Below are 15,151 nucleotides of genomic sequence, written 5' to 3' on the forward strand. Positions count from 1 at the left end.
CTGTAAATTAAGGGGAAAAAACAATTAAAGTGGCATATTTTGCTAAAGAAATATTTATGCCGAAAACATCCTTCAAACTTTAAACCTGGCTGGATTTAAAATTGAGCTTCTTGTCAATGCGCTCACACATAACGGTTGGTTCAAACTTTATTTCCTGAACACTTCAACCAAAAAACAATCACAGACAAGCATATAGAAAAAAAATCGTATAATATTGCTAGTAAATAGGTGCGAAATGACGAACACATTTTCTTTAAATGAATATTTAATGATAGCCTGACCTCGTACAATTCAATTTCTTCATTTGGTGAAAAACCAGCCATTTCATTGAGTTTTGTTAGAATTTCAGCAGGTTTCCCAAGTGCTTTGACAAAGAGCCGACCCATGTACCTGAGTTTATAAATGAAAAATCATCAGTAAAAATAATCATATCAAGACATACACAAAAACAAATATGCAATTACCTTAGCTCTTCCTTCACAGGGTCGTAAAGCTTGAAAAAAAGTAATATGTCTTCCTTAGTCTTGTCAGGAAGAGGAACAGGACGTGAGTCCTGAATAATCAGAACAAATAAAGGATTGAGTAAATTAGATAAGCACGCACCATGCCCAAAAGCAAGTATAGAGTAAAATTACCAAAAAAAAAAAACATCAGATGGTGGTAGGAGAAATAAAGAAAAATGTGGAAATAATTTACGAATTAATTTTATGCAAATTGATGGATGTTTACTCACAACAAGCTCCAATTCCAAAAATAGGCGAAGTTCAGCAGTCTGTCCTTTAGTTGACACCTCCCTCAATTGTCCAACCTACATAGAGAGGTGAGAATCAAAATTAGTTCCACTTGCTAACTGGAAATTCACGAGGCCAACAAGGCTAGTCAAAGTCTAACAGAACATCAATCTAACAATAGACACTAATAGATAACACAAATATGAATGGACTACACAGAACTGAAGCTTACGATTGAAATATATAAACACATCACTTCCACGAAGTCCAGTTCAGACAAGGTAAAACAATTGTGGTATATACTACACTCAGATTTTTCAACCCACATCTGACTGAAAACTATAAGGAGCAACTTCCTCATCAGGCTTGTGAGTGTGTGGTGGAGGATCTAGGTGGGATTGAAGAGAGTATGGCATCAGACAAACATTAGTAATAGATGGAGCCTAAGCAGCTCTCCATCAGCCCAAAGTTTGTTCTGCGCCCAAAAAATAAATAAATGCTCTTTTGCTAAAACTCATCTAACAAATACTTACAGATTGTGCTTCTTCTATCAAGGTTAAAGGTCTATTGGGGCGGTATGTATGGTTTTGCCTCTTGGCCCATAGCCAAAAACGCTGGAATTGTACTGGAATTCCCAATTCTTTGGCTACCTCCTCCTGCATGTTATAAAAAATATAAATAATTGAAATACAACCAATGGTAAGCGCAAAAGCTATGCAAAATAGCCAAAATTATAGACATAATTAAGAGCTATACCACAACTGAATGGTAAATCCAGGCAACACTAGCTAGAGTAATAGAATAATTATTAAAAGAGAAAATCAAAGGTCCAAATTTAAGCACTAAGGTTTCACCGGGTTACATTTTGTGTTGTGTTCAACAAATAAAGTCACCACTATTCTTGCAAAAATTGACAAACAGTTCTACAAGTACATTTTCTATGGATGAGAAGTCATGGAGGGGCATATGCATAAGATAAATTCTCCCTTGAGAGTTTTCCACTTAAATCAAAATTATAATTTAGCAGTTATTGCACTATGCCGTTCAAATGCAGTGCTAAATGAAGCCTAAGCATTATTATAGAAAGGGTATCCGGTGAAACACTAAAACCCAAACGATATGAGAATCATTTCCTTCCTTTATTTTTTTTTGTTCTTCTTTTAACATAGAACACATATTTCAACCACCTGAATGACTGAGCCATAACTGCACTTTCCAACTGGGTTCAAATCTCCTAAAAAGATTTTGTTAGTGGACCCAGAAATAAAAGAACAAAGCAATAAAGGACATCAATTACAAAAGTAAAATGTAAATGTAAGCACCAAGCATTACAAGAACATTGAGCGAAAGCATTAAAAAATGATAATTTGCCCCCTGTTTTACCATGTATACTAGAGGTAATCGTCTTTCCTTTCAAAGAAATCAAGAATAAAATATCATTAAGAATATCAATTTCACCACGATGGAACAGGAACAATTTATCAATTTCATCGTCTTGCCATTCACCCAAGTTCTAGATGAGAAAAGTAGAGAGTTGCGTTAGGTAGTCGACAACCAGCGTAAAACTTGTCGAATAATAATGACATGAATCCTTTAAGAAATTGTGTTAATGTTAGGGCATCCCCTGGAAGCGACGCATTGTATGGCCTGAATACAGTGACAAATGTGCAAGGGCCGCTGCACCGGCGCCCGGGTGCAATGTTAAATAGTCAAAGGTTCCCACATCAAGGACGGATGTGGGCAAAGAAGCTAGTCCATGAAATTAAAATTAGGATAGGAACTTGGAATATAGGTTCCCTTACTGAAAATTAATGGAATTAATAGATATTATGATTCATAGGAAGATAAATATTTTGTGCATTCAGGAAACTAAATAGGTTGGAGAGAAGGCTAAGAAAATTGATAGTTTAGGATTTAAACTTTGGTATTCGGGTAGGAGTCGTACTAGAAATGGTGTAGGTGTTATTATAGATAAGAGTTTGAAGGATAATGTTATAAAATTTAATAGGATTTGAGATAAAATTATAGCTTTAAATATTGTTGTTGATGATAATATTGTTAATATTATAAGTGCTTATGCTCCTCAAGTAGGTTTGGATATGAGTTCTAAATTAAATTTTTGGAATGACTTATAAGAATTATTATAAAAGATACCTCTAGAAGAAAGTTTTTATTGGAGGAGATTTAAATGGACATGTTGATAGAGATGTAGATGATTTTAAAAGTATTCATGGTGGCTATAATTTTGGAACAACAAATGAAGGTGACAATACCATTTTAGATTTTTGTTTAGCTTATGATTTCTCAATTGCTAATACCTTATTTAAGAAAAGGAATGAGCATCTCATCACTTATAAAAATGGATATAGTACAACCCAGATTGACTATTTTCTTATAAGAAAATTAGATCGGTTAGATTCCAAAGATTGTAAAGTTATTCCAAGTGAAAATTTATGTACCCAACATCGATTATTAGTTTTTGACTTTAAGATAAAGGGGGCAGATAATAAAAAATAAAGTAAAACGATATTCTAGGATTAGATGGGGCATTTAAAGAATATTAACAAAAATATTTTTGAGAGTAAGATTTTAGATCTTAAGATTTTATCTGTGCATGAGGATGCTAATATTATGTGGGATAAAGTGGCTAGTGATATTAAGAATATTACAAAAGATGTGCTTGGAGTATCAGGGAAAAGCTCCTAATAGTAAAAATAGTTGGTGGTGGAATCCAAATGTGCAATAAAAGATTAAGAATAAGAAGATTTGTTATAAAAATTGGTATAATTTTAAAAATTCTGATAATTAGGAAAGATATAAAGAGGCTCATAAGGAATCTAAGAAAGCAATATATGATGTAAAGAACTTAACTTTTAGTGATTTATATAAAAAATTAGATACTAAGGAGGGAGAATGATATATGTATAAATTAGTCAAACAAAGAGATAGGAGTAGTAAGGATTTAATTCAAGTGAAGTGTATTAAGGATGAAGATCAAAAAATACTTTTCTTCGAAGATAATATTCAACAAAGGTGGATGAGATATTTTGCTAAATTTTTTAATGAAATTTGTGAAAATAAGATTGACTATAGTGACCTTAGCATCCTAAATGAAAATAAATATTTCTGTTTTTATAGGCATATTAGTAAAATCGAAGTTAGAGAGGCTTTAAAAAAACTGAAGGGTGGAAAAGTTGTTGGACCTGATGATATTCCAATAGAGGTGTGGAAATGCTTAGGGGATAAAGGTATTTCTTGGCTTACTAAACTTTTTAATACTATTTTGAAGACTAAAAAGATGCCAGATGAGTGGAGAATGAGTGTGTTAATTCATATTTTTAAGAATAAAGATGATGCATAAGATTGTGCGAATTATAAAGGAATTAAGTTAATGTGTCATACTTTAAAACTATGGGAGCGAGTTTTGGAGCATAAGTTGCAGCATGATACTATTGTTTCTCAAAATAAATTTGGATTCATGCCGTGTAGGTCGACTATGGAAGACACATTTATTAAGAGGTTTGATGGAGAAATATAGAGAAAATAAGGATGATCTACATATGATATTTATTGATTTAGAAAAAGCATATGATAGTTGCAAGAGAAGTACTATGGAGACTTCATGAAAAGAAAGGAGTTAATAATGCTTATATTCAAATCATTAAAATTAAAGATATGTATGCAGGAGCGATTACTTGTGTTCAAACACAAGGTGGTTTGACCAAGTATTTCCCTATTTCGGTTGGGTTACATCAAGGATCAGCCTTAAGCCCATATCGTTTTGCTTTAGTCATGGATGTTCTCACTAAACATTTGCAAGAGGATGTACCTTGGTGTATGCTTTTTGCTGATGATATTCTTCTTGTTGATAAGACTAGAGAGGGAGTTGAAAGTAAACTTGAATTATGGAGGTCAACATTAGACTAAAGGTTTTCGCTTGAGTAGATCTAAAACGGAAAATATGGAGTGTAATTTTAGTAGAATAGACCTAGTGAAGGGATTGTGACTTTGAGCGATCAAGCCATAAATAAGAGCACGTTTTAGATATCTTGGATCTATTGTTCAGAGTGATGGTAAAATAGATAGGGATATTATCAGCAGAATTCAAGTTGGATGGTTGAAGTGGAGGAATGCATCAGGCTTGTTGTGTGATAGAAAAGTACCCCTTCAAACTTAAGGAAAAATTCTATAAGATGGTAGTGAGGCCTGCAATGCTTTATGGTACTGAATGTTGGACATTAAAAGAGAAGCATAATATTAAGTTAAGTGTGGCAAAGATGAGGATGCTCAGGTGGATGAGTGGCTTTACCCTTAAAGATAGGATACGAAATGAGCATATACGTGAAAAGGTTGGAGTAGCTCCAGTAGAAGATAAGATTAGAGAGAGTCGCCTTAGATGGTTTGGTCACATAAAATGGCGGCCTTCCAATGACCCGGTTAGGAGAGTAGAGGTATTAGATTTGACTTATATTAAGAAAGGTAGAGGCAGACCTAAAAAGACCTGGTTAGAAACTATTAGGAATGACCTTTCTTTATTAGATTTAAACGAGAATTTGACCATTAATAGGACACAATGGAGAAAAAGGATTCATGTAGCCGACCCCACGTAGTGGGATAAAGGCTTGATATTGTTGTTGTTGTTGTATCTTGATTAAATTCATTACAAGATTTTTACTTTCATATTCCAATTAGAAAAAAAAAACACCCCTTCTCCAGCAAGGCCCCATGATATCTACACGATGAGAGAGGACTCCAGAGTTATTTTTCATGAGATAATTTTAATGCCGGACAAGCAAGGAGGTTCATCACTAGATCAATTATTAAAACCCGATTTCATGACAATTAATCATAATATATTTTTTTCTTTAGAATTTGAAATGCCAACCATGTGAGTTTTGAGGGAATATTTAAATATTAAAAAATATTTAGAAGTAATATCAATCACCAAAAATTAAATATTCAAGAAAAGCAATGATATGTTTAATTGAATACTTCAAATTAGAGTGGTATTGCTAGTTTCCAAATAAGAAAAGATCTTGAGCAACTGGCCAATAAATCCCCAGGATATATTTTTATAGAGGATATATTGGCCTATTTCCTCACCAAAAAAAAAAAATTGGTCTATTTCCTTGTGTTTCACTCATTTTCTACAGCACTTAGGGCTTGTTTCTGCTGTATATAAAATGCATGCATTTTATATTTTAAGTTGTTTGGTTTGAACCAAAGTAAATACAAAGTATTTTTCCATGCAGTTTGGAATGCAACTAGTACTACATTTTCTAAAGAATTTAGAAATCGTTCAATTTGAGCGAATTACAGATGCAATGCCGCAAACCTTTCCATTTGTGGTGCTGATGACTCTCAAGCTTGTAACACCCATCCTGTGACACCCAAGACGCTCCAACCTTTGAAGCTGACAATTACATTGTCCTAAGGAGCTTCAACATAATCACTAGTGGTTCCTCATTGGACACTCCAGCCGCAACAGCTGTGAACCTCTCCATCCAGAGCTGCAATGCCCATGACGCTTAAGGTTGCAACTTGCAAGGCTTCATTCTAAGTTAGCTTTTCTATTGATATTAAATTCACAATGTTATTAGTTCAACCACACACTCAAAAAATCACCTGCATTTCAAATACAATCTATTTTGTGTACATTATATTAAAAATACACCTAAATTCTAACAACTTGCAGCCAAACAGCCCCTAAATATATTATTTATACCCCATTGTTTCAATGAAAAATAAACTTGCATCTCTTGCAAAGTTTTGTCTACAAGGTGATGGTGAGCTGCCAGCTTTCAAATTGATTTGTAATTCAACCACAAGTAAAGGTTTGTTAATCTTAATATATCCCTCTCCCTTTCATCAACTATTTTCTCATATCCCCACCATTTTCCAAGACATAAAACCCCTCTTCTTCAAAATTCATGCCATATTTCCCTCACAAAAACAAAACTCCTATTGCTCACCTATTTAGACCAATCCACAGAAAATTTATAACTTTATAATCATACATCCAATTAACCTAAAATCATTGTTCTTAGGTAGCCAACTTCGTAAACTTCAGATCTAGAGTTACTAATAATTTTCAACTTAAGAAAACCAATTAAGCTACTACCATAATTTTTCAACTAAAAATATATCCCAAAATCTTAAAACTAGTCACTACATTCATCAACCTTCCATTTATCCTAAACTTTTCACAACTATTCCAACAACTCTTGAAGCCTCCTAGCAACCTCAACATTATTTAGCATCAAAGCTAAAAAAACCCAAAACCCCATAGCCTTTGTCCAAAAAGAGAGGGAAATTTAAAAAAAAAAAAAAAATCAACCAGGCATCACCACCACCAATAGCGTCAACCCAACCATATAACTTCTTTATCAAGATTTTCTTCCACAAAAACACTGTAATTTCAGGAAATGGAGATCGCTTACTTCATCAAAAACAAATCTTCAAAACAAGCGATAACATTTGCTTTTCCATTACAATTAATTTTTTATTATTTTTGGAAGAAACAAGGAAGAAACATGTGCTTAAGAAATCTAGGATATTAGCATTGTAAGTTAGTCGTTATAAGTTCAATTTGCTAGTCATCCAAAGTAGTGAATATGATATAAAATCCAAGCATATCTTAAAACCCACCCACTCCTTTGAAAGTAAAAGTATTATGCAATGCAAAAGTATGATCCATAAAGAAATATTCCACATAAAATATTGAATGTATTTTTAAAACATGAAAATTGAAGTTATACTTTATTGATGTTTACTCTTGATTAAATAATTTTATACATGCTTGTCTCAATTTAAGAAAACAAGTTGTTAACAAAAATCTTAAAGACTCCAATTTTTTTATGCACTAGCATTTTATTATAGCATAAGCATCATCTTCTCTAATTTTGCATCATATGTATGTATATATATATATATATATATAGTTTGTGCATTTTTAAGACAAAAAAGGCATTACAAGAAAATCAAAACTATCAAAAGAGAAATTGAGACTTAAATGGTTCATTGTCGCCGCCCTCCTCACTCGAAAATTATTTAAATAATCAAACATTTTTTCTTCCAACTTTTCAACTTAATGTTATCATATTTTTTAAAAGTATTTCAGAACATACTTTGAGGTTGTAATCATTATACAAAGCTCTAACTTGAAATTTATACATTTTATGTTTTGTACATCATTAATAATTTTTTTTACTAACTCAATTAATTGGATGATTTCTTTATTTAATATGGCATAGATGACCCTCACAGAACTAATTTTGCAAAATTGAAATTAATAGAAAATAGCAAAATAAATTGGAATGACTTATGGAAAAAGAATAACGACATGGAAGAAAAAATCTAATATGAACATAAAAGAAAAAAGTTTTAAAACTGAAATACAAATTACCAAGATAACCTAAACCCCATAACTATAGGATAGTATCCTTACCTATTAGGAGCAAGGTTTAAAATTGAGTAAATAAGCTTCGAGGCGTTTTTCGTCTGTGAGGCGAGGTGTAAGCCTTGAGGTGGTGTGAGGCGTAAGCCTCACCGACGAAGAATTGCGTAAATGAGAATTTAAGGGTTTTAGCAAGTAAAAAATAGTAATATTCTATCATACAATAAAAACATCTAAATGACAATTAAAATTAGGGGAAAGTAAGAAAATAGATGCAATAAAATCATGTATAAAAGTACAAAACTACAAAATATTAGTCTATCAAAACTCTCAAAGTACAATTAAGAAAGAACATATATAATCCAATCATGTCCCATCACTAAATGGGTCTTCAAGGGAATCTTCTCACCCCTTCCTCCTCTCCTATAGAGTCCAATGTCTTCCAATTAAAACATGCACTCATGAAGAAGTAGACTAACACTAACAACTATTACTAAAGATGATGAATAGAACAATATGCCGGACTGCCGGGGGTCCAAGGGGGCATTGCCCCCTGGCGGGGTCGACCTGAGCATGTACCTAGCAGTACCGAGCATGTACCTAGCAGAACTGAGCGGTACCGAGCATGTACCTAGCAGTACCGAGCAAATACCTAGCTGTACCGAGCATATACTGAGCGGTACCGAGCATGTACCTAGCAGTACCGAGCAAATACCTAACTGTACCGAGCAAATTTACACAGCTCACCTTGTCTTGTTGGTTGAAAGCTTAGGCTTCCAACTAAGAGGTCTTGGGTTCGAGTCTTTGTGTATGCATTGTGTGTGTGAGTTTGCCTTAAATGGCCTAAATGTCCCCCTAGCTATACCGAGCAAATACCTAGCTGTACCGAGCATGTACCTAGCAGTACCGAGCAAATACCTAGCTGTACCGAGCATATACTGAGCAGTGACCACCCCACCTGTATCTTGGGTTGTTACCTCTTTCTTCTCTCCCAAGTGACCACCCCACCTGTATCTTTCTTCTCGACGAAGGAAAGCAACTTTAGGAATTTTTATTTTAAGTTTGTAAGCATCGTTTTTAAATTTAAGTTTGTAAGTGTCCTTTTTATATTATAAAGTTGTATTTTGTCTATTTTCGTGGAATTTTCTGTATTTTCTTATTTTTCTAGGAAGTGTTATTTTTGCTTGCAAAAATTAGGGGTTTTCCTAATTTCTTGATTGCATCAGTCATAAATAAATGTATGATAGAATGATCAATGCCAAACCACATTTATTTAATGGTCCGAGTTGTGTCGACTCCTATCTGTCCACATAGAATGATCGGGCTCGAACTTGGGTTTATTGTCTAACCCGCGTAGTATCCCTAGACATCACATGTATACCTGCAACACACTCGTCGAGGCCCATGAATGTGTTTGATTGCATGTGCATTCACTTGTATTTATGTGTATGCATATTATAGTGCAAATGTAAGGGTAGGGGTGTCAATTTTTGACACGACACGAAACACGACCCGAACCCGACCCGAAAAAATCCGGGTTCGGGTCAACCCAAACCCGAAACGGGACGGGTTCGGGTTGAAGAAATCAACCCATTTTAAAAAATCGGGTCGGGTTCGGGTTGACACGGAAACACGAAATTGACCCGAAAGTGACACGAAAGTGACACCAAAACTCATATTTGACCCGAAAATCCGAGTTTGACCCGTTTTTTACCCGATTTTGACCCGAAAAACGAAGATTGACCCGAAAACTAGCAATTTTGGGTCAATTCCGTGTCATTCGTGTCGGGTCGGGTTGACCCGGACCCGAATCGAGTCGAGTTCGGGTCCGGAAACCTGACCCGTTTTTAAAAACGGGTCGGGTTCGGGTTGACCGGAACAGTACCGGGTCAGTTCCTGGTTCGACTCGAACCCGACCCGTTGACCCGAATTGACACCCCTATGTAAGGGCATTTTGGCATATTTGACGTTGCTTGGTCGTGCAGGCCACCATTATTTGAATGTGATATTCTATTTGGAAGCTTATGTATGCCTTCTATTTGCTTGTATGAGTGTTGCGAATCCGGTGGTATTACATAGCACCACAGTTATTTGCCTGTCTCGTCAAGGTAGACTATCATGCGCTACTTGTAACTTTCTGCAAGTAGTTTGTTGTGCACTAACAAATCTCCTATCATGCATTTGTAGATACTTGCGTCTATCGCAGTTCTTTCATGTTTACCCACAGACAGCATGTTGAATGTATAACAGGTTTCTTTCAGTGGCCCATAGACATTTACATTTGATGTAATCATTTGGCACTTTATTCGTAGAGAACATTTTGTGTGTATAATGAGTCTCCTACAAGGGCCTGTAAGTATTTGTGTTTGCTACATCATCTGCTTTAGCTTGTAGATAACCAGCACATTTGTTAGCCATTGCATGCTTCTTGACTGTAGAGGGTACAATAACATTCATTGCCTATTGTTGATTAGCACTCATAAGCTTACTGTGTGTATTGAAAATCCTCTATCATTACCAGCAAGTGTTAGCATTTATTGCTATTACACTATATGTATTTGCAGGGAATTTCTTATGTTGGTTGCAAGCAAATTTACATTTTCATCTGTATGTTAATTAGTATTGATCATAAGGGTGCCGCAACATTCACCACTTGTTTTTGATTATCACCCATGGGCATGTCATTGTTCGTATAACATATCTTTCGTTGTTACCAGCAGGTGCTAGCACTCACCACATACTGCATTATATGTCTGCAAGAGGTTGCATTGTATACAGGTGAATTGATGCATTCATTGCACTTTGATCTTTAGCATTTGTAGGAAACAGGTATGTTCGATATTGTTGCAAGTTAACTAAATTGATTTACAAGTTTCATGTCGTGGCTTGCAATTGAGTCATATCTTTTGTAACCCCCTCATTGATTGTAGACAAGCTATGCTTGCAAGTTGACTTTATGGAAAGTGTTGTTACAAACAACTATTGCTTCTTGGCATTCACGTGTTGATACAGGTTGTCAATGAATTATGTTCATTGTCGATTTGACTACATGCTCCAAGATGCCTTAGTTTCATTGTTCATCATCGATGTGCATTGAAGTTTATTTCCATGAGTCACCCTACAGTGGCTTATAGGAATTCATATGTATTGTAGATTTGTCGTGTCTATATGTACACAATATACTGCATGTGTGTTATGCATGCAAAGGGGTCATCATACACCACCCTTTATTGCTTGTGGTGACCCACTGTATTTGCTTGCAAGTTAATATCGACTGTAGTCGAATTATATTCATTGCAGTACCTCCTAGCATTGGCTATTAGTAATGCTACTATGTGTAATTCCAGTCTTCTTTCATTGCTTGTAAGGGCCCACATCCATTACAGTTCATTGCATTGGATTATAAACAATGCATCGCATGCATCATATACATGTGGACTCATCATATTTATTGCACGTTGGCCCTTTGCTCTTGAAAGAATTGATGTATTTACTTGCCACTGAACCCTTGTACATTGTATGGATATCCCAGCATTTGTTTCATGAATGATATGAGTGTAATCTATTCTCCTTTAGGAATTGATGTGATCAAATTTTCAAATCATATCTCCTACAACTTTTTGTTTCTTTTAAACCTGATGCGCTCACAAATTCTTTGTTCTCAAAGATGGATTGCAATATGTATGATGAGCTTAAGATCATATTCATCAATGTCCTCATTCCGATTGAAATGATTATTACAAGTTAATTGTTATTGTCCAAAAATTCCATGTTGAAGCTTGTAATCAAATTATACATGAATCTTTCTTCATTCATTTCTTTGACTTTCATCATTCTTACAATTCATAAATCTCATCATTTTTTTTAAATGTTAAGCTTTTAGTCCAAGTTCTTATTAATCATTTAAAGTTTTGTTTCAGCCTTCTTCCGTATGAATTTATTTAGGCTCCCTATTCTACAATCAAGTTTGCATCAAGTCCAAGCTCATGTCTCTTGCACTCATTCAAGTCCCATGTTGTCCTTTTGAGCTCAAATTATGTTCAAACAAGGTCCCCTGTCAGTACAAATTTCGGCAACCTCACGGCGTCTCCCCCGTTTAGGGGAAAACCCAACAGACATAGCCTTCCCCTCCACGCCATGTGGGCGCTTCACGTAGGTGTCGGATGACGCCTCGGCCACAATTATTCAATCCCCACTACGCTACATGAGCACTTAAGGGTCTTCAGATACCTGCTTAAAATAGCACAATTTTCTTTCCCCTGCTACGCTACACGAGCGTTTAAGGTACTTAATTTTTGCTCCTGTTACACTACGTGAGCGCTCCGAGGCTTACCCGCCTCGTCACAAACGTCGTGCTGGTTTCCCTCCTATCGTGCTACGTGAGCGCAAAGAGAGGTTTTTTGGCTCGATGCAAGTATCAAGTGTGAGATTTAAGTTAGAAATTTATACCTTTGTATCGATGTTGACGAGGTGGTGATGAATGTACAAACAATTCTCTTTTTTATTTTCTTTTTTTTTCACCATTTTCTTTTCCCTTTTTGTTTTTTTTTATATTCTTCTCCTTTTTTTTGCTTTCTTTTCTTTTTTTTTCTCTCCACCTTTTTATACAAATATATATATATATATATATCTATATATATATAGTAATAATCATCATCATTAATAATAATTACTAATTAAAAAATACAAAACAAAATAAAATAAATATACATAAGGGGGCTGGCTAGAGGGGAGATCGGGTAGAGCAAAGAAGGTCTCAGTTGGGATGGGGTTCGGTTTGGATTGTAGTTAAGGGTCGGCTTCAGACAAAGGTTCAAGTGGCTTTAGAAGTCGGAGGCAACGACGGGAGGCGTGAGGTAGGGCGCGGTCAAGAGGGAAGGTCGAATGGAAGAGGAGGTTGTCAGGTTGGAGGCGACTAGGGTGGAGATTAGATGGAGGAAGATGTCAAGATGGATCGTATGCAGGAGCTAAGGCCGATAGGATCAGGGAAAGGCTTGGGGTTCGGCTAGATGCAAGGGCTTGTGACTTGGGTTTGGTCGACTTCGGAGCTTGAGGAGGACACACGACTTGCTGTGGGATTTCAGGTATGCGATTAGGGCAGAGAGAGAGGTTGGGATGAGAGTTGATAGAGGCTTTAGCGTCGGAAGTTGAGATGAGGTCTGGTCAGAGGTGTGGATTCAGGTATGGTGTTCAACAGGATAGAGGATTTCAGGCACTGGGGTCATATGAGAAGTCGGGTGGCTTCATGGGTTTGGAAGATTGGAGGAAGAACGAGAAGAGGTCGGTTTGCGAGGGAGGGTTCGGCAGTGGAAGAAAGTAGCGAATGAAGAAGAAGAGCCAAAGGCTCGTTCTCGACTTACTTTTATCGACCAAGTATAGTAGCGTCGAGGCGACTGAATCGCGGGTTTTACAGGAGAAGCGACTTGAGCGATGCCATATACAGTGGTTTCAACGAGATTTCAGGGACTTCAACAAAATTTTGAAGACATGCGAGGTATTATAGTGGGATTTTGGCGGAAACTCTGTGATTTCGTGGGTTCGACAGGTACGAGGTATGATTTTAAGTCTCTTTTTTTTTTGTTCCTTTGGGTATAGCATGGAGGTCAACATGTAAGTTCGGAGAGAGCATCTTAAATATTAAAACTTATCGTATGACCATATCAATAGTCCAAATTAAGAATTTAAGAGATGCAATTAAAAATTTAAAAGATTCCTTCAAATTAGAGTGGTATTATTAGTTTTCAAATATGAAGAATCTTAAAAGGCACGGCTAATGTAGCCCTTGGACAAATTTTTATTGCGGGGTGGGTTTTTTTTTCTAGATTTCCTCCTTTTCTACAACATTTTATGTATTATTTATACCACATTATTCCTATGAAGTAATAGATTTCAATCTCTTGCAAACTTGTGTTTAGACGGCATTGTAGTAATGTCAACTTTCAGATTGATGCGTGAATCAACTATAAATAAGGTTTGCGACCCAAATACATTTCTCTCCCCCTTTAAACTTTTTCTTCCACATCCCCACCATATTCCCAAAGCTAAAAACCCTTTTCAAACATTATATCATACTTCCCCCCTCAAAAACACATTTTGTCGTCCACCTAATGCGACCAATACACAACAAAATTAATAACTGCACAGTAGTAAGTCCAATTAATCAAAAATCACCATTATTAATTAACTAACATCCAAAACTTTAGATTTGGAGTTCCTCATAATTTTTTACCACAAAATATCCAATCATTCACTACCATAAATTTTTTACCAAAAATACATCTCAACTGCCTAAAACTAATTGTTACCTTCTGGTGCAACCAAAAAAAAATTCAAACAATAGGAACACCTAGAAAACTGCAGCAAACAGGGACCAAAGGGACAACCACCAAAGGGAAACTGAAGCATCAAGGGGAAGAACAAAGCATCAAAACATTATTTAATAAGCAGGGAAACCGAAATCTATTAGGGAAACCAACAATCCACCTTTCGGGAATTAAAATCGGCATGGGGAACTCCAATAGGCCGGCTCTGCCTACATCACCTTCGCTAGCATTCCAACAACAATAAACCTTCCGCCACTCTAACAACCATAAAAACCAAGTTATACATATGTTTCAAATTCTCTAACCTAGTTCGCCATTAGGCTTTGTCCTCCACTTTGCCCATTGTTCCCCACAACCATATGCAAGGTGCACCTCTTCTCACTTGCAGCCACAAGAGCCACAAACTTCCACACTACTCCATATATTATGCTCAAGGTACGTGCCTCACAATTATCTTGCGCCAACTCACAGCATCAACAACCCATTCTACATGCATACGATTTGGGCTCTCTTAATTCCTTCAATGGTTTGGACGGCCCTCTCGCTATCTTCTTTCACCATTCACTCTCCAATTGTGAATTTTTGTTATTTTTCTCATGTCTGACATTATGCTAGATCGCTTCTTTTTGTTCAATATTGTGTTATGGTTTCCATTCCATCTTTGTTTTTTTTTACTCAAAACTTTCTTTCTTCGCTTCTCC

At 35.8% G+C, this 15,151-nt stretch overlaps 1 protein-coding gene across 3 annotated transcripts in view; it reads right to left on the reverse strand.

Annotated features, from left to right (window-relative positions):
* LOC110108183 (ubiquitin carboxyl-terminal hydrolase 12) overlaps positions 1 to 15,151 on the reverse strand; it is a 92,282-nt gene that overhangs the window by 28,627 nt on the left and 48,504 nt on the right. For all 3 annotated transcript variants that reach the window (XM_020838714.2, XM_028700694.1, XM_020838713.2), the window contains exons 16-20: positions 1,265 to 1,387; positions 734 to 808; positions 465 to 553; positions 282 to 390; positions 86 to 154 (exon numbers count right to left, since the gene is read on the reverse strand). In XM_020838714.2, coding sequence (XP_020694373.1) covers positions 86 to 154; positions 282 to 390; positions 465 to 553; positions 734 to 808; positions 1,265 to 1,387 — 465 coding nt within the window. The remainder of the gene's footprint in view (positions 1 to 85; positions 155 to 281; positions 391 to 464; positions 554 to 733; positions 809 to 1,264; positions 1,388 to 15,151) is intronic.

Source organism: Dendrobium catenatum, unplaced genomic scaffold (assembly GCF_001605985.2).
Source record: "Dendrobium catenatum unplaced genomic scaffold, ASM160598v2 fragScaff_scaffold_1574, whole genome shotgun sequence".
Taxonomy (NCBI): Eukaryota; Viridiplantae; Streptophyta; class Magnoliopsida; order Asparagales; family Orchidaceae; genus Dendrobium; species Dendrobium catenatum.